Consider the following 20798-nt stretch of genomic DNA (forward strand, 5'->3'; position numbering starts at 1 on the left):
AAGCTTTAAAAAATGTAAATATATTTTGATAAGGTATGATTTTCTTCTTTAAATTGCTATATCCAGAAATGGTATTTTTGAAACTAAATGTTCCTTTTCTCAGAACCTAGATTGTGTTTGGCTTTGAAATTTTTGGCACCAATTCAATACATCTAATTAGAATATTTCAAAAAAGCTTTCTTTCTGTAAAATTTTACTTCAGTATAGAGAAAAAAGTCTACTTAAGGAAAAGAAAAAAATCATTATTGTATCTTTAATAGATTTTCAAAAAAAGGTACATAAACATGTGGAAATTAACATTGACGGTATAGAGGGTACTAACTCCCCTTAAAATATGTATTTTATTTATTGAATTTTTTTAATTTATTAACGTACAAGATTCGTCAAACCGGGCACAGCACGAAAAAAAAAAAAAAAAAACTCGTGGGTTTGTTAACACGATCCACTTGAAAAAAATAAACTATCTCGATAAAGTGGATTTTTTTTTTTTTTTCAAAATTTACCGCATATTGAAACATTTACTTCAGAAACAACCTACATATTAGATCTAAAATAAATAATACCAAGTATGAAAATTGGCATCTGCCTTTCTGAACAACTTCTTAAGTTTTAGGAATTAAAACTGCATATGGATTGCACGATTAAATAAAAAAATATATTTTTGCTGGGAAGCCAAAGTAAGCAATTTACTTAATTTATTTCAATCACTTTTGAAGCTTTTATTTTATTTCCTTTCTTTCTTTCTTTTTCTTTTTTTTTTTTTTTTTTTTTTTTTTGTATTGTTGAAAAAAAATGATTTGATTAACTATATCAGGAAATCTCTTTTTTTAATAGATGTTTAATGCAAGATTGCAAAGTGTAAAGGTAGATTACAATAATCACATAAAATTAACCAACCTGTGTGATGACTATTCCAGATTCCATAAACTGTAATCATACCTGAAAATTTTCTCACATATTCTGAATTATTGTGTGCAAAATTATTTTCTGACTTTATAGTTACTAATTTTAATATTTTTTAATACAGTTTAAATTTTTATTTCCAACTTCTTGTGTGGAAGGATAAATAAAATACTTGATATGATTCATGGTTATGGTTCATGCGGCTCTTTTTAACGCAAAATTTAGTCAGAGGTTTTTTTTTAAACAAACTGAAGAAATAAAATACTACTAAATGCCTTTTGGGACTAAAAGGAAAGCTTTTCTCAAAATGTGACATACTTGCTCCTGTATGGATGAATCTGTTTTCTATTTATGGTGTGGTCATGTTTCAGAAAAATTAATTTTGATAATATTTCACCTAAATGCTAAATATTTTCAGAAGTTAGCTAGCAGTGTATTTTATGTATTTTATGTAAATGCTACATGGTTTTCAAATTCATTTTTTTTTCTTCAATTATGACGATTTGTAATAAATTTGAGTCGAAATAAATTCAGGATTTAAAATTATTCATATCTCTATGAAAAAATAAGTAACAAAGTAGTACAGTTTAAACAATGTTAAAATAGTGATCAAGATTAATTTTTTTTTCTTGTAAAAACGTCCGCAATTTTCAACAATGACCAGGGTACTTGATAAAAAAAATCCAGGGTAACTAAGGTTTTTTAAATTACTCCGGTTTTTCTTCAAACCCTGTTCATGTATTCATGGGAAATTACGTTTGAAGTTATATTGTAATACACCTTGAATAAGCCCAAGAGTCGAACCTCGAAATTGTGGTGTGGCTGCGAGACGCACTGCTATAAACTGCTCTAGGGAGTTGCATTTCAGGACAGTAAAGCCTCTACAAGAGTTCATTTCATCAAAATCTGTAAATTAATCGGTATTTTTGTAAATTTTGTGTTATTATTTAGTCTGCAGAACAGAAAATATAAAACCCTAATTTACAAAAACTGTACACATTTAACAGATATTGTAAACAAAAGGTTAAAAAAAAACTACTTTTAGTAAAAAGTGCACAAAATCTGAGTATTGTAATTGAAGGTAGTATTTACGGGAGGAATCGAAGTACCTTGTCTCCTCTCAATGTGCCAAAATTTTGCAAAACGTTAAATTTATGTGTGCTAAATTTGGCTAAGCTTTGATATTACTTGGATTTTGTTTAAAATATTTTTGCATTTTACTAGAGAAGCGAAAACTCCTCTACTTGAGCTTTCGAGCATCAAAACACTTCTGTACTAAATTTGGAAAAGATCCGTCGCAAACTAGAATCGTCAGAGGAAAAACCCTTTATGAAGGGAGGCCAAACTCCTCCCCCCCCCCCTTTGTAAATTTTTGCGCATCAAAGGAACTGTGTGCCAAATTTAGCAAAGATCATAAACTCGATTTATTAAAAGAAAAACACTCTATGGGGTTTTTCTGCCCTCAGGGTGGGGAGAAAACTCCCCTATGTGAATTCCTGAACATCAAAGGATCTCTTAAACGATCCAACATAAACTGAAATTTGCATAAGGGCAAATCTTCTTTGGGGGAATTTTCACCCCCCATAGGGAGGCGAAAACTCCCCTATGTGGATTTTTCAGCATCAAAGAAAGCTATGTGCAAATTCTATCAAAGGTCCAGTGTAAACTAGGTTTTTGTAAGAAGGAAAACCCTCTATGGAGAGTTTCGCCCCTATAGAGAGGGGCGAAAGCCTCTATGTGAATTATTGAGCATCAAAAGACCTATGAGCCAAATTTGGCAAAGATCCGACGTAAACTGAATGTGTACAAGGAAAAACCCTCTATACATCGTTCCCTATCGGCAGGGGCCGAAAACCCCAAGGGAATTCTTCAGCATCAAAGTATCTACGGGTCAGATTTGGTAAACTCAATTTGTAAAAGGAAAAGTCCTGCATGTGAGCATCTGCACACCATAGAAAGGGGACGAAGACTCCCCTATGACACTTCTCGACCATTAAATGATTTTACAAAATTGAATTGTGCCAAGTTTGTCAAACATCCCACATAAACTGGATTTTTTTTTTTTTTTTTTTTTTTTTTTGTAAAGAAAATTTTTTATTGTGGTGTTCTTTGAAGGGGAGGGGGGGATCTTTCTATGAGGAATTTTCGATCATCAAAAGACTTCAGCTCGAAATTCGGCAGAGATCTGACAAAAACTGAATTTGACAATGGAAAACCCCCTTATGAGGTACACAATTATTTTTTTCGAATTTTTTTTACCTGTGAAAGCAGAATATTCAGTATTGTTTCGCTAACACCAAAATGAAACGTCATCCTACCACTTTAACATAACGTAATATTCTACGTTCAAAATTGGTGCAAAAGTGGTGGTACAACACCATATTTCGACGTGCTATACGACATCGATCGACGAGACACATAGACGCTTTTTAGACCGTTCTGAGAGAACGTAATTTGAACGTGTCGGCTGGTGTGCTCTGAACGTGTCATAGAACGAGCTTTGAACTCCTTTGTGCTGCTTGGGTTAAAGAACTTTTTTAAACGACTTTCAGATATTGTATTTGAATTTTAAAAAATTATGACCTATTATGTAGTTCTAAGCAGTTAAACCAACGTACTAACCGATACATGACGGCCATTTTGATGACGTCACCACAGGGGGTCTTGACCTCCAATCAATTGCCTCCCGGCGTTTTTTTGCTCTCTTATATGAACATAAGTGCTGTACAAAATTTCATACTGGTATCCGGAAGTGAAATGTTTTTGCACAAACTCCACCGACTAATACTAGTTGATGAAGTTTTCAATTTCCTGAAACTTGTCGCTTGCATCAAGTTTGTTCATTCTGCTACAGTTAAAACTGCTTTAACGCCAAAATTAGTCAACTGTCATTTTCGGTGTTAAATCTTACCCATTGAATTCGAAACGGTGCCACTTATGAAATAAAAAAAGTAAAAATTACATGTTCTTCAACTTTAGTTTAATTAATTTTATTACAAAGTATTTACATGACCCAAGAACAAAATCATATCGCTTATTTTATCGACAATGGCAAAAACAAAAGGATGGTCGGCAACAAAATCAGTTTCATCATCAAGCATTGGTCGCATCCTGTTTATAACGACTCCCGTTACAGCAGCAGCTTCGCTCCCCTCTTCGTTTACTTCCACGAAGGCTTTGTGCAACACTTGGTTCACTGATACTTTATTTGATGTCATGCCGGAAAGATCGGAACTTGGCGAGAAAATCTTTCCTGCACCAAGGGACTTCAAATATGATGACATTTCCTGATCGTACTCGATTTTGAATTTCGGGAAAGCTACGTCGACCTTGGTCTTGTACAATTCTTTTCGAATGGCTTGGAGCTTGTCTACTGTTAAACTTTCCTCCAAGGATGTGAGGCCATCTTTTGCGTTTGGCAACAAAATCAGCATGCTGATGTTCTCTCCTTTATAAGGAAGTTCCAAAGCTTGGCAATCAAAGATATTTGCGTATGGGAAATGTTCTTTAATATGCATCATCTCTGTATTCCTAAAATAAGTAATCGTTCGAATTAAACATGTCATCGAATTATTCATTTGCAGTTTATTTCAAATTAGGAAGTAAATATAACTAAATAACTTGTTTACCTGTCTGCGATGAGGAGATGTATTTGACTAATTTTTACTTACATAATTTTTATTCAAAGAATGCATATTAACAAAAAGAGAAAAAAAGAAAATCAGTGTTGTATCATACATTTTTCTCTTTCTCTTTTTTTCCACCAGTTGTGAAGTGTTTCAACCTTCTTCTTCCCTTTTTCTTACGAATAACTAGATTGAAGGGTTACTGCAAGTCGCATACTGTAAGGCAGGATGCTAATGATTTGGCCAACGTTAATGATTTGGAGTTTTCTCATAATTAATAAACAATGGAGATAGAAATTCGAGAAATGAGCAGAATGGAAAAATAACGAGGTAGAGGACGCAATGAAAGAAAATGATGTGTTATTCTTTAAAATCAATATCAATGTGTTAGCGTCCCCCCCCCTCAAAGGAACACAGTTTTAAGGGTCACTTTACACTGGCTGGTTTACAATACTTGACACTGATGTTATTTTTTAAAGATCATATTAGTAAATGGAGAACACCATCTACAAATGAGGCACTTAGAAGCAAAGGGATGTAAGTGGACATTTTCAAGTTTTGAGTAAAATGCGTTTAAAGATAACATCCTAGGTAGGCTTTCATTGAATTTTTTTTCTAAATCATGCTGTATAGCAGCAACTACCAGGACTCAGGGGCGGACTGGCCCTAAAATTTTTATGGGGAAAAATATTTTTGTCGGCCCTACCCAAAAAATTTTGGCTGTATTTTTCTGAACCCAAAAAGTTTCAAGTGGGGTTTTTCATTAAAAGAAAAGAACAATTTTTTTCAAAGACAAAATGTCTTTCCCCCCCCCCCCCCCCCCCGTCTTGAAGTATGGACAACTTTTCTCTGGCTGCTAAAAGCGGCCATATATTAGTTTGTTTAAAGTCATGTTTTACTTTTTTGTTCGTTTTTAATGTGTGTTGCCCCTGGGTATAGAATAACCCCAATTTTAGGGGGTCCGGGGGGTTGTCCCCCGGATTAAATTTTGAAAAAAAGTGTGAAATTATGCATTTTGAAGCCTTATAAGGGGTAATTGGAACGGAAAAAATATTAGGAAAAAAAGAGGAGAGCAAAACTTTTTTAAAGTTTATTTCACTAATTATGATAACAAAACTTGCTTTTTGTTCGACAAATCAATAACAGCAGTTGACAGTCAGAAAGAGTGAGGGAGGAGAAAAGATAACGCACTGTTACTTGCTCCAACGGGTTACGGTACAATAAGTGTTTGGTCATCCCTCAAATCCACCAACAAATACAACAATGAATTATATACAAACCGATCAATAATGAAAAATGCTTTAAAAGAAATGGTGTACTGTACATATTTCAAAAATGGGGAACGAGAGAGTTACATATTACCCATTTTTACTATTCATAATTCAAACACTTAATGAGAAATAAAATGAAGCACACTTAGCTTAGGAGTTTCAAAGACTTATCTAGTTATTTTCAAGGACTCTAGACTCTATGTGATGTAGTTTTATACTCAGGTCAGAAAACCACGAGATTTAATCATTTTGTTTAAAGGTCGAATCGTTTTTTTTTTTTTTTTTGGTCTCAAAAATGATAATTTCAACATAAAACATTAAGATTCAACAACTCTAACCCTTTCAATTCGAATTTTTACATCACGTATTTTTCCAAAATAAATATTTTAATTTTTCAATGTAAATAAAATATAACAAACAGAAAATTAAACTTGTTTTTTAAATTTACGTTACAACGCTCTCAAATTTGAATAATGAAGCAAATGGTGTATTTAAATAGTAAAAATGTCTATCAATAATTTCTGCTGGTCTGTAAGAGAATTATATTGTCTTGGCTTTAATATAAAATGAATTTAAAATTTTAATTAGAAACTTAAATCGATAGACTGCACTTGTAAGCTTTTAGTTCTATACATATTAATTCCTGCTTTTTATAATAATGAAAAAAAATGTTTTTGTATTCAGTATACCGCAGCATTTGCAGGGGGAAAAAAAAACACGTTTCGGGACTATAAGCTGCAATTATGTCTCGAAATTACGTGAATTTTCAGACAAAATTTGCTGAACAATTTTTTGGGCAGTCACAGAGACCTCCCGTGACCTCTCACCAAGCGCCTCTGGTTAAATAACATTCTTTTTTGCATTATTTTACTTTCGTATGCATCTGGAAAACATACAAAAATGTGCTTGATATCCAAACTCGTTGTTAAACTTTAAAAAATGAGTAATTGAAAAAAAAGCAGCACTTTTTCCCAGGTTATATTTGCATTTAATTATAAATATGCATCAAAAGTACGAAGCAATGTTCAAGTTTGAGACCTGTGATAAATGTAAAAGACGTTTTCAATTGTAAAGACTATATCTAAAAGCTTGGTTCGCATTAAAAGGTATAGAATAAAATAATAAAATGGTTTCTTAATTGCAACACTGAAAAACTGCAGTTTATCTTAATATCTTTAGTTTAGGGTTATTCTAAAGCATCCAATAAAATTTAAATTAAAAATTCAGAGAAGACATAGTGGCGGTATTATGTAAAAGTTATTCATAAAAAACTGCGTACCGCCTTTTTTTTTCTCTTAAATTTTCAATTTGAATTTTATTGACCGCTTCAGAATTTCTCTAAACAAAAAATATTATGATCAACTGTAATTGTTTAGTGTTTTAATCAAGAAATCATACTAATTTTGTTTCATACTTTTTAGTGCGAATCAAGCTTATAGAAATTATTTTATTTTTAAGTTTTGAAATTTATTTGAAGTGTGTCTTTTTGAAATTAAAAACCTATTTGCTAGTTACCTACCATTCTTTGAAAAAAAAAAAAAAAACAACGGTATTGACTTTCGTTTGAGTATAAATGAATTGCTCATAAAGTGAGAATAGCTAATATATACTATTCATCTATATTTTCAATATTGTTGATTTGTGTGCTCGAATTTAAAAGCATTTTGAACAAGTAGTGAAAAAAAGCGCATTTAAAAACACCCACAAATACACTCTGTCGCAAAAAAAATATATGCACCCAGTAGAAATTGAGCTACACTCACGAAACTTGGCAGGCATGTAGTGTATAAGGAGACAAGAAGATGTTAAAAAATTCAGAATAAAAGATAATTTTATTAAGCAGTTACAGCATGCAAAAGGTTACAAATCAGTAAGCAGTAAAGCCACCTCTGGCAGCTATACAAGCCGAAGCACGACGTGGCATCGAATCAATTAGTTTACTTATGACCCCATGCGGAAGATCATGCCATAATCTTTGCAACTGCGTCGTTAATTCCCCTGCATCCCGGTATGGCTGCAGTTGCCTTCCCAGCTTCTCAGACATGCTCCATTGGCGAAGCGTCTGGTGACCTGGCAGGCCATGGGAGTACGTCAAATCCCTGAAGACAATATTAAGAGAGTCGCGCAGTATGTGGACGAGCATTGTCCTGCTGATAAATGGCATCTGGGCGACTTGATAGCATGGGCAGAACAATCGGCGTTAAAATGCTGTCCACGTATCTGAGAGCTTTCAAAGTGCCTTAGAGAACAACTAGAGGTGATCGTGTGTCCCAAGAAATCGCTCCCCACACTGTCGCGCCTTATGAAATGACTGTATGCCGCTCGACAACAAATGCCGGATTGGAGCAGTGGCCGGTGCGTCTCCACACACGTGTACGGTGATCATCAACACTGAGACTGAATCGGGATTCATCGCTGAAGATCAGACGCCTCCAGTCTGTTACACTCCAAGCTGCCCAAGATCGGCAAAAATCCAGTCGACACTGCCTGTGATGTGGAATCAGTGTCAAGCGTCTTAATGGACGTCGGTTCCTTAAGCCAACTTCGGCCAGTCTTCTCCTAATGGTTTCCTTTGATACCACCGAATGCCTGGAAGGAGGTAAGTGGCGTTGAATCGATGCTAGCGACGTTCTCGGTGCCGACGTGGCCGCTCTTTTGATTGCGCGATCCTCGCTTTCATTTGTGTTCCTGGGACGCCCTGACCCTCCGCGACGGTAACCTCTCTCTTCCGTGATCCACTGTTGCCAACACCGAGCAACTACCATATCACTCCGACTGAGGTAGCGACCGATACTCCTGTTTGACTAACCTGCTTCTCTGAGGCCTATTATACGGCCCCTATCAAACTCCGTCAGCAGTTCGTACTGTCGCCGGTTACGTCTTAGAGGCATCTTATTTTACAATACAATCTACCGAAGTCAACAGATTCGATTGAATAGCCCTACGGCACAAGTACTCATGCTTTTAAACTCTCCCACTTGTGCAACTCACATGCTCATAGCGCGCTTAGCCTTGTTTCATTGGCGCTGAAATTTTAATCATTTGCATATCGACTACCAAACTGTATTTGTGCCGAGTTTCATGATTGTGGCTCTAATTCTTCTAGGTGCATATATTTTTTTTGCGACAGAGTGTATATTGTTTCACAATTTTTTTTTTGCGACAGAGTGTTATAGTTCAGCTTTGAAAGTAATTTGATAAATTTATTAGTATTTCGTTCATTCATTATTTTTTGGCAAAGATTAAAAACCAGAAGTTGGATAAATATTTTTCATTGTTTTTAACAACAATTAAAAACTGGAAGTAAAACGCCGGGTTTATGACAAAGAAAGTAAAATGAAAAATAGCCTTTAATAATAAAATTACCTGAAACAGGCCCCAGAGGAAATGACATACACTCCCCCCCCCCCCCCCCATACACAACCTTTACTCGCAGCGCAGCGAAAAGAATGAGAGGGGGTCAAAACACTTACTTAAAAAATCACAAAACAACTATACGTCATACAAACACAGACACACGCACATTTTATTATGAAGATGTTTTATATGGGGGCCATGGCCGTCGAGAGTCCATGCGGAATTCGTAAAATGTTTACTGCTTGGACCGACAAGAGGCCATGTTAGCCAACTTACCAGGTAGTTGTAAACTAGGCACCCGGTAATTGAAAGGGCCTGGATCGGAAATAGAGTAGAGCATAAGCTTGATAAGTTTTCTGTGAGAGTGGGCCCGGTGACCAGACTGTCAAGGAGCCCACCTTTGCTCTCGGCGGCCCTGTTTCCGACTAGGCTAAAATGGCCTCTCGTCAGCACTGACCCCCGGCCCCCATGAAAAGTTTTTCGGTACAACCCCAATACTTTAAAACCTTCCCCTGAGCTATCGGTATCCCTTTGGGGCCGTCGTCCGAAAATTTCGCTCCTGCTGCTCTGATCTCTTTTCGGGGGAACCGGCCCGTCTGGCATTTGCCCTAATGCCTACATAGCTAGTCCGCCCCTGCACCCCACAAAGTCATTGTTTCCTCCCTTCGTAACAAGATACGGCAATAGTTCGGCAAGAAAAGAGTGACTACTGGACGAGGGAAACGGTTCAGGGTCTTAGAACGGCCGGCCCAGCTAAAATATATTTTTTTTTCGAAGTAAAATTAAAGAAAACGATACGTACACGTTGAAAAAAAGAAAACGGCCCAAGTTAGGGTGCGGCCCATGTGGAATTTTCCACGTCTCCCACATGGCCATTCCGCCCCTGCCAGGACTACTAATACCATCTCCTGCCCCAAGACAAAGGAGAGGTTCACCTACCATGTGTACTGGTTATCTCCAAATTTTTAATTTTGCCACTTACATCCCTTTGCTTCTATCTGCATCAAATGTAAACAACTGCAGTTCCTCTCCCAGAAAGGGAGGACAGCTCTAAACGAGTTAATGCTGTTGAAGCAAAACTGGACAATTTTTAGTTAGTTTCAATTCTACAAACGTGAAAGTGTTATTCGTGTGCTGTTATTAAAATCTTGGATCGTAACTTAAAAGTAGCGACACGTCCGCCATCTTGGGGCTAAATGCCGCTTTCTTCCTATGTCTACTATAATGAAGTAGCGTGTTTTGCTTCTTGATTGTGACTTCTTATAAACTCCATGTCAATCCACAATCAAGAAGCAAAACACGCTACTTCATCATAACAGACAAATCTAGGAAACGGCATTTAGCCCCAAGATAGCAAACGTGTTACCACTTAAAAGCTGCGATCTAGGGTTTTAAATGTCACTGGTGGAAAAATAGACAAATTGTGTATTTTTCAGCTCTCTAATCATTGTGTCTTTTAATGTGACTTTCTGGTCGTAAGAAAGGCTGACAAAAATGGATTTAAAGTTTTTGTTTTCTTCTTAACTATCGTTACAGCTGCTAATGCAAAATTTTTAGTATGCGTTTCAATGGGGTAGTTCCATTTTAATAATAGATTTATCATTTGCTGCTCAAAACTCCCAACAAAGACTCCGAATATTCTTGTTTCATTTCATGAACTTTTGAAAGAACATAGACCCTTACTTTTTATGTAATGTAATTACATTTTTAATGATTTCGAAAAACAATATTTAAATTAATTTATTCACTTCGGTAACGGACGTCTCTCATAAGATACATCCTCTACTGAACCCAAAACTTTTATTTGAGTAATGTTTTTCGAAATCTTCAAAGTTTAATTGCATTACGTAGAAATAAAATATAACCTGGTAGTAATGTGAAGGCTACGGAGATCCTAATCTCAGCATCAGGACACTGCCAGGCTAGGTTTGCCACAAGTGTATGTTATTCAGAAAGTTCAAAGGAGAATATAACATATTCACCGCCTGTACAGCGTTGAGGACTAACACAAAAACTGTGGCTGTGTTGTTTATAAAATTGCTGTTGATTGGCTCCTCGCCACTTTCAGGTCGAATGCATTCCTCAGGACAACCATTCTTTCACCACTATCGCCGACTGCAGTCACAACTTGAGAATTTCGATTACTGGTTAAACTCTAAATGGAAGAACCATGGATCTGACGATGTGAATTGCTCTTGGAATTTAATTTAGCTGTCAGCATTTTTATTACTTTATCTTACTACATAATCATGCGACATAGATGTTAGTAAAGTTTCTGAATCTTTGAAATTGGTCAACATGGGCTGAGTTTCAACCTACAAACTTGAGCATTATTGGTTAACGCCCAACTACTCATAGATGTACTACAAATAGATGTATAACTCCGTAGCGAAAGCCATTGGCCGCCATTGAAACCGCAAAACTTGAAATAAACAGGCAAAAGCGTAGCCTACGAGGATTGCATCCTTTCTGGCTACGGCAAAAGTTGCTTGCGCGCATACGTTGATCCGTATACTAGCGCTTTTTGGACTCTTGTCCGTCTACTAGAAGGGCTCGGTTGCCCATGGAACCAGTTTCTCCGTGTGTATACTACAGCTATTTTTCTACTATGATAAAATATTAAAAAGCCGCATTTTTACTTACTTTGCTCCTGATTGAAGTCCGTTGTTGTAAAATGTTTGGACAAGGGTTCGTTTTGCATCAAACTGCTTCTTCCACGTACCTTTGAAATACACTGCATTCAATAAAACTAGGGCTGTTGAACGATCTAACTTGTCCAATAGCTTTTCGATCTTTCCATTAGTTTTATCCTTAACCCAGTGGTTGACCTCTGCTACAATTTCAGGTGCATCTTTCGCAAATTCAACGTCTTGAACAGTAGCTTCGTATAAACGTTGTATTTCGTGTCTGTAGTCTTCTATAAGATCCACAGATTTGTCGACTAGGATAGCGTTTGCCGATTTCAAAGCGTAGGCGTTGGAATTTTGATTTGAAAAAGTTTGGGTCAAAAATTGATTAAAAATATGATGCACTTGTTCATTTTCCAAATTTGCTTTGTTGTATCCCAAAGCTGTACGCAGTTCCTAAAAAAGAAATCAAAATCATTAAATTTTGAAAACAAAATTTGATATAATACCATTATTATTATTATTATTATTTTATGAACGAAAATTATAACGAACTTGCATTTGATATAGTGTCTGCAATGCTGAATGTCATAAAATTTAAATGCTTGTACTGTACATATACCTGTATTCAGTTTTTGTAAAAATAGCAGTCCCGTCTCTTTATTTTGGCTGGTAACTATGACTGAAAGAAGAAAAATGTTTCTGCTTTTTTTCTTATGTTTACACTTTAGTTCACACTTGAAAATATTGCCCTACAATCAGGCGACTGGAGGGCCTTAGAGCTGATGAGTTCGGGTTCTTAGCTCAGCATATTAACTGAAGGTCCGGAGCCTCAGTTTCAACTTTCCTTTAACTCATCTATTAATTTCAAGGGACCTTCACAAAGTTTCGAAAAAGTCACCAAATATTTAAATTTTATATAGATAGTATTCATCTCTACTGTTACGTAAATAATCCCTACATATTAAGTTCCGTATAAAAAGCTTTTTTCGAGCTGAGGAAAGTCAGTTGTGATCTTGTCAGTCTGATCGCTCGTCTGGTTAAAATAAAACTTGCTTTCAGTCACTACAGTGGTCTAATCATTGAGAAGGAATAGATGGAGAGAGTGCAACCCTACTATACCGATACGGCAACAGTACCATGTGACCTGGAGAGCAATTTCGAGTTGACCGTAACCGCTGAAGAAGTTTTCATTAGCCGGAAGCCATGTATGATAACAACCTTTAACTGTAGAAGGGAAAAATTAGATTTATAGTAATAGTGCAGTATTCTAGCAATGTAAACTGTGAGGAAAAAGCCACACCAGGAGGTCCAGTAACTTTTCCCTAGCATGTACAAATGTTTTTTACTTCTAAATAAAGAAAAAATAACATTTATATGCATTCAACGAGTACATATTCCACAGTAGCTTGTAATTTTTAAATTTTTGTACTTATTTTACCTATAAAAGTTGTAAAACATTGTATATCTTGAGTGCAAATAACATTTTAGTTCCATAAAAACACTTTTTACTTAACTAGTAATTATTTTAACGGCTCTTAAGCATTTTGTGTTCATTTGCTTTGTTGGCGAGTATTTTCTCGCCAAGCTCCTGTGAACAGCAGATGCGCAAGAATAAAGATTTGCTATTTTTATGCTTCAATTGAAATACTAGTATGCCTGCGTAGGAAATCATTTCAAAACATTGATTACAATACATATGAATCCACAAATTTTCAGTCAATAACAGAACACTTTAAACTATTTGTACTGTCATTTAAAGGAATAAATATCAAAATACATGAAAAATGCAATTACATTATATTTTAAAATCCGGAAAGAAGTGGGGAGAGGGAATTTGAATGATAGGCCTGTATTTGTATCCGTTATTTATTTGTTTATTTATTATTATGCGGTAAAGGAGTTGGAGCCAGAGTTGCCCTGATCTGTAGCCCAGACTTCATAATAAGCGCCGTCGCGTCGTCTGAAAAATATTTAATGCCAAAAGAGCGACTGCGTTGCCAAAACGCGACAACTTCCCAGCCAAAAAAGTCACCTGACCTGGGAAACATTGGATCCCAAACTTATTTCACTGAGACATTTGCTATGGCTCCCTCCATTAGTATTCCTTCTCAATGGGTCTAATTCTACGCTACGTGACAGTAAACCTATACTTCAGAAGTGCATTATAATCAGACGAAAAATATTATTTTTCATTTTTCAAGTTCAGATGATTCAAGCTACATTAAATTTCTCCATAAGCTTAATATTGACAAATGTAACTTAAGCTACTCGCAAACGATTTTGTTTTTGGTACAAATGGGGTGGGGAAGGGGAACATTGAAATGGGGGGGGGGGCAATATTGAAACTTAAACTCTCAATTTTTTAAATTAGTAGTTTTTGTTTGTCAACGATTACAATAAATTTGTTTCCTGCGAAATGAATGATTGCAATTTCAATAACAAAGCGAACAGTGAATTTCGAAGCCATATTGTTCAATTTTTTCTAATTACACCTAGTGCCAAAAAGAAAAAGAATTTCAATATATTTTGCTTTAAATTAAGTGTTTTTTGATAGCAGTGTATAAAACTTGTTCTTACTATATGAATATTTTTTCCTATCTATTTCTCTAATAATACACTGAAAAGTTCTTCTGAAAAAAAAAAAAAAAAAGCAGTTCCACATTTGGTTTTTCTATGTTTCTACTTATACGTATAAAAAGTGTGTCTAAACAGGGAGAAAAATTTCTTTCTTTGTTCCTGTTCCCTTTCTTCAAGTCCTGCTCATCTTCTTGCCTGTATTGATGCCCCATGGAGGCAGCAGTGCGATGAGCAGGATCTTATTTACGAGGATCTAACGCATCGGGACTTTTTGAACCAGGTGTAGGCCTTCCTACACCAGGGGGATAGGTAACAACAGGAACAAAGTGTCTCCGATTTTAAATCTTTCCCATTGAAAAACATTTCTATTTAAAAATTGCTGAACTTCAGCGGCGAACAACATGAGAGAATGAATATATAATTTATTAAAATCGGCGTGCGTCTGCCTGTTAGTTTGTACCCTATCTCCTCAGAACTGTCAATGTCTCCAAAGCCGAATGCAGGTAGCGTCCCTTGCAGGTACCTTTGTATTCAATACATGTCAGAGAAAGCCATACACAGGTCTCATCATTAAGCCGGTTCCTTATACAGTGGTGGACAAAATTATAGACTCATTTCTTTTTCTTTTGTTTCAATTACAACATGTCTCAATTTAAATTATTTTCATTGAAGTAAAGATGAATAGTTGAAGAAATAGTTCTAAAATTAGTAAATCTTATCAATTAAATTAAAAAATTTATAAAATTAGAAAATTTGCAAATTTAATATTTTATCATTACGTGAAACCTGGACAAAAGTATAAACTCAGAGGTAAAACAATTCAGGATTACGAGAAAGTTTCGTTCCAAAATGTTAATTTAACTCCATAGAATGAATTAATGTTGCCATCAGTGATTGCTAAAAGTTTTGATTTTGAAAATTTACTAGAAACATATAGATGCACCGCTGGACAAAATTATAAACTCATTTTCTTTTTTATTTTTTAATCATAATTTAACTCAGTTAAAAGAAATTTCGTTCCAGTAAAGATAAATAATTGAATAAATAGTCCTAAATTCAGTATAGCTCATAAACTTTATAAAATAAATAATTTAATTAAAAAAAATCTCAACTTTAATATCTTTATAACACATGAAACCTGTACAAAAGTATCAACTCAAAAGTAAGAAACTCTGAAGTTTGGTAGAATTTTATCCAAATACTTAATCATTTAATTTCCAAAAATGAACCAATGCTGAATTACAAAATTACAAACTTACAATACTGCATAAACACAATTATAAGCTGACGAATTTTTAATTTTTTTTTGAGTTTAATTAAGTTAAATTTGCAATTACTTCAGTAAAACAAAAGCATAGATTTAGGAAAATGTAGTTTTGCTATTAAACATGGATAAATTGAAAAAAAAATCAATATTTGAAATGTTTTAAAACTTAACACTGCATTAAATCTAACCCATTAGTGTAAACTACAAACTTTTAAAAACAAGTTGGGCCCCCAGTTTTCTGAATATGCGGCTGGGCATAGATTTCACAAGAGTTTCCAACAGCTGCAGTGGCATATGGTTCCATGCTGAAAGTATTGCCCTTTTTAATTCCTCTGTGGTTTGGTACTGGTGCTCATCATGATAAACTTTGCGAACCGTGGTCCCCTAAAGATTTTTAATCGGTTTAAGATCCGGACTACGAGTTGGCCATTTGGATAACTTTGATACCCCCAGCGCTTGAGCCATTCTTTTGTACCTTTCGCTATGTGTACGCTCACGTTATCTTGCTAAAATAACCAGTTACCTATAGGAATCGGATGAGCAAAAGGTAAGAGATGATCTTCCAGTATTAATTGGTAATCTTCAGCGTTCTGTCTTCCATAAAGAAACGTTAATCCTGCTTCACCATGCTGAGAGAGTTATTTATCTTTACTGGAACAAAAAATTTTTTAACCGAGTTAAATTATGATTTAAAAAATAAAAAAGAAAATGAGTTTATAATTTTGTCCAGCGGTGCATCTATATGTTTCTAGTAAATTTTCAAAATCAAAACCTTTAGCAATCACTGATGGCAACATTAATTCATTCTATGGAGTTAAATTAACATTTTGGAACGAAACTTTCTCGTAATCCTGGTTTTTTTTACACTGTAAAAAAATTTCGGAAACGTTTCTGGATATATCGGAAACGTTTCCGAAATAGTAGGAATCCTTCATCCAATAGCGAACTCCTCAATATTCAGAAAGCTTTTTGTTATTTCAAGAAATCTAGAAGCGGAAGTGATGACGCAACGCTTCGAAACCTATTTCATCCTTCCAACACGGGCGCCAATGAGTCGGAAATAACGAGAACTTATTTTCTTTTTATCTATGGTTGCTGCAGTCAGCAACTGTTTAGCATTGGATTGCTTGTTCTTTCATGTCTAGAGAGTAGTAAAATGTATCGAAACTAATTTTACGCTTTTGCATTTTGGACTGATCTTGATTTTTTAGACGATGTACGCAGCTATTAAGTTAGTTAATAACCATTTGTTTCTTTACAATTTCCAATGCGACCATAATTAGATATATATTGTGTGTTCAAGCGTGAATAGTTTCAACACCCGTGTTTATACATAATGAAACGAAACCCTTTGCATTACTTATTCAGTTGTAATGGAGGTACTTAGATTTTCTTCGCTCATGTTCACTTGTAAGTATTAATGAATATTTTAAAACATGTTGTTATATACATTTATATTTTTGTTGATTTGCATTTGATGAGGCTCCAATTGTAACTGTTTTTGGGTTTATCGAATTAATTTAAAGTTATCCTACATACCTATGTGCGCGGTGTACTATTTGTTGTAACCAACTGAAACTGATTAATTACGCAAAAGATATAAGATTTATATTTGAGAAGCAATCACAGAAAAGTTATTTCGAAATACTTGGATGTACATACATTTTGGTTCAAAAAGAAAAAAAAAAACAATTGTTTAATTCATTAAAAATATGGTAATGCAAATATTTTCTAGTATTGTAATATGCTTCACAAAAAATGTGCCAGTATTATTTATCTTTTTTTATTATAATTTATTCATTCATTTAAAAAAATTTTATACCATTGGAAAATGACCATGTTATCTATTAGTAAGAACATAGTTATGCAATTAGTTCATCTGCTTATTCATTTTGTTAAATGTGGTTAACAATAAAAAAATTCCTTGACATTAGTTGTTCCGAAAATAACGTTTCCTTCGTGGATATACTAGTTTAATGTAGGACAGTCAGGAGGAATGAGTCAGTGGCAAAAATGGAACAGCTGTATTTACATGCCGAAATAAAAAGTAATATTATTTCATGTCATCGTTTTAAAAGTGATCATTTTTTAAATACTATGTTATTAATATGCAATGCACATATGGGGAGAAGACGAGGGGCGTTCACCACGCAGACTGTGCCATTGACATTTTCAAGGGGTTGCTTTTTTTAAGGGGGGGGGGACGCTTTATATCATTTTATGGGTGCACCATCACTCTTATGGTGTGGGGGGGAGACTCTCGTATATATGAAATGGAATAATCATGTAATAGAGTTCAATGTTTTAATAAATAAAATATATAATGCATTTTGCGCACACTCTAAAAATAAAATCAGTAACCTATTTTGATTACGTATCTATATTTGTGATAAACTGGAAAAGGGCAAGAACAGAAGAATAAACCCGAATGGTTCCAGCAGGGGGACTTTGGTGTCATATTTAAATTCATCAATTTCTCTGTTGGTACTTTTCGGTACACTTTGTTCGTCAAAGAAATTGACTTGACGTGAACGAATTCCGGAACGCAAAGTGTAGGTAAGTTCTGTCAAATTATATCCAAACATAAAAGCTATCAAGTTTGATACAAAATATGTTTTTAAGTTCTGCATTAAAAATACAATATGTTGATAATTTTTTCTTGAAAATATTGAGAGAAAAACTGAAGTTTAATATTGTTTAACAAACAATCCCACTTTTGAGAAAGTACTCCCCTTCCCTCCCCCGACGATTTTGTGATTATGAATGAAACTATTATATTATTTCATAAATTTTCATAAATTTATAACTGTGCATATGTTATGCTGTTAACCATGCTATTTGTCATTAGAAATTCAGAAAAAAAAAATCCACGAATGATTCTAAAATTGCTTGTTTCATTGCTCTTAGATATGAAAGAATTGAAACTGATATGGCATGCAATACTATAGTAAAGAATTATTTTTTTTAGAAAAAATCACGGAAAAAGGATTCCGAAATTCTCAGAAACGTTTTTGAAAATTGTTTGGAGAATTCCGAAATACTCAGAAACGTTTTCGAAACTTTCATGAACCACAGCTGCACAGAATACTCAGAAACATTTCTGGAAATTACGGAAAGAGGATTCTGAAATACTCAGAAACGTTTCTGAAAATTACAGAAAGAGGATTCCAAAATACTCAGAAACATTTCTGGAAATTATAGAAAGAGGATTCCGAAATACTCAGACACGTTTCTGGACATTACAGAAAGAGGATTCCGAAATACTCAGAAACGTTTTTGAAAATTTCATGAACCGCAGCTGCACGATATACTCAGAAACGTTTCCGAATTTTTTTTACAGTGTAACTTTGAGTTTATACTTTTGTCCAGGTTTCACGTAATGATAAAATATTAAATTTGCAAATTTTCTAATTTTATGAGTTTTTTAATTTAATTGATAAGATGTACTAATTTTAGAGCTACTTCTTCAACTATTCATCTTTACTTCAATGAAAATAATTTAAACCGAGTCATGTTGTAATTGAAACAAAAGAAAAAAAAAAATGAGTCTATAATTTTGTCCACCACTGTAGGTCTTTACATGCCCGAAATAATAGCAAAAACTACATCATTAAAATAATCAACTGTCGTCTAAGGTTGGAACTAAATTTGGCGATCTACTTTCGATTTGGTGGCCAAATTGGCAAAAAGTTATGTTGCTGAATTAAGCATAATTTTGCAAACTCGCTGACGGCAAACAGGCTTCGTGAGCGGAGCCTTTTAACACTACTTCAAAATTTGACAATTTATTGACACTGTTGAAAATAAAAATTTTTAAAATAATATTACACTAAGAGTTTGAAAAGAAAAAGAAATATGTGCCTTTTACTTGAGTCATATTTGCAAATTTTTTAATAATATTTTAAAGTTTACTTCGGCTGTTTCACCCTTCGCTCCATAAAACAGCATTGCAAGAGCACTGGAGATGCTAAAAGGTGAAAAGAACACGTTTCCTTGGGATGCCTTTGAAAGTTTTCGATGAAGATTTAGTGCCAAGTCATTGTTTGCAATCGCCAGCTTATGCATTCCTTCTTGAGCAATTTCATCAGATGTGCATGATTTTCCTGTTAAGCTTTTCGCCAAGGTCAACGCAATGATTGCCAAAACTATGGCGCAGAAAAAGCTAGGTGATTTTGTCATTCTTGGTATTCTGAAAAAAAAAATGAAATTATTTCAGTGAAAACAGTAAAATTTTGCATTTTGAACAACACATAGTTGAACTACATTCTTCTTCGAATCATGGGAACTTTTTAGTTGAATTAATGCCACAAAAACTATGTTCAAAAAAACCTACCAGCCAACGTATAATCAAGAACAATCATTCAAGTTTCAAGGTATGGTGAATACTTCATTTTGACTAATTTCGAAAAGGTTTATTTTGCCATTTTTCAACAGGCTTTTTTTTAGTATTGCACATCTGTTCATTCCTGTTTCATCGCAGAAAGCAATTTTTTTCCTTACATAGGGCTCAAATTCCGCTTGCTCATTGATGTGTCACATCAGAGGCCCGACAATATTAATCAGTTCCAGAGTCATATGTGCTTCCATTGATAAGTATTGTGCATTCCGTACCACTCAAGTCGCGAGATATACCAAATTTCCTCATTGTGTTACAATGTTGAATGAATAGATAGGTGAATGCAGCAGCTTAGTGAGAAACATCATTTCATAATTAAAAGTGATTTATTTTTTTAAGAAAGCAAAAAGAAAATGAAAAATATTCTGTAGCTACATTTTAAATTCATCGTTAGCAAAACTTTGCTTACATTTTAACGCATACTTTTTATAACTATGTATCGGGGACTAAAAGGTTTTGTCTTTTTGTTTTTAGAATACAAAGACAGAAAATAAATGCAGTTTCAAAAGTTTGATGTCGCTAAATACAAAACATTACCTTTAGTATTTTTCCGATTTTAAATTTCGCATGATTACCTTTAATAATTAATAAGTTTATGCATCCCTTGCAACTGTGCTTATTTTTACTACAGTAACATGAACTTAAAGTAAATTAATTCAAGATAAACTCAAATTATTTCACAACGATTGGCAGTTATCAAAATGTAACAATTTGTTTCGTCAGTATAATAAATGTTAGTTGCTCGTTAATCAGTGAATAGCAATCGTTAGT

At 34.4% G+C, this 20798-nt stretch overlaps 1 protein-coding gene across 1 annotated transcript in view; it reads right to left on the minus strand.

Moving 5' to 3' along the window:
- LOC129226369 (uncharacterized) overlaps positions 1 to 20798 on the minus strand; it is a 103055-nt gene that overhangs the window by 73100 nt on the left and 9157 nt on the right. The window contains exons 2-4 of the mRNA XM_054860973.1: positions 19544 to 19820; positions 11801 to 12240; positions 3899 to 4434 (exon numbers count right to left, since the gene is read on the minus strand). Coding sequence (XP_054716948.1) covers positions 3899 to 4434; positions 11801 to 12240; positions 19544 to 19810 — 1243 coding nt within the window. The 5' untranslated portion in view covers positions 19811 to 19820. The remainder of the gene's footprint in view (positions 1 to 3898; positions 4435 to 11800; positions 12241 to 19543; positions 19821 to 20798) is intronic.

Source organism: Uloborus diversus, chromosome 7 (assembly GCF_026930045.1).
Source record: "Uloborus diversus isolate 005 chromosome 7, Udiv.v.3.1, whole genome shotgun sequence".
Classification (NCBI taxonomy): Eukaryota; Metazoa; Arthropoda; class Arachnida; order Araneae; family Uloboridae; genus Uloborus; species Uloborus diversus.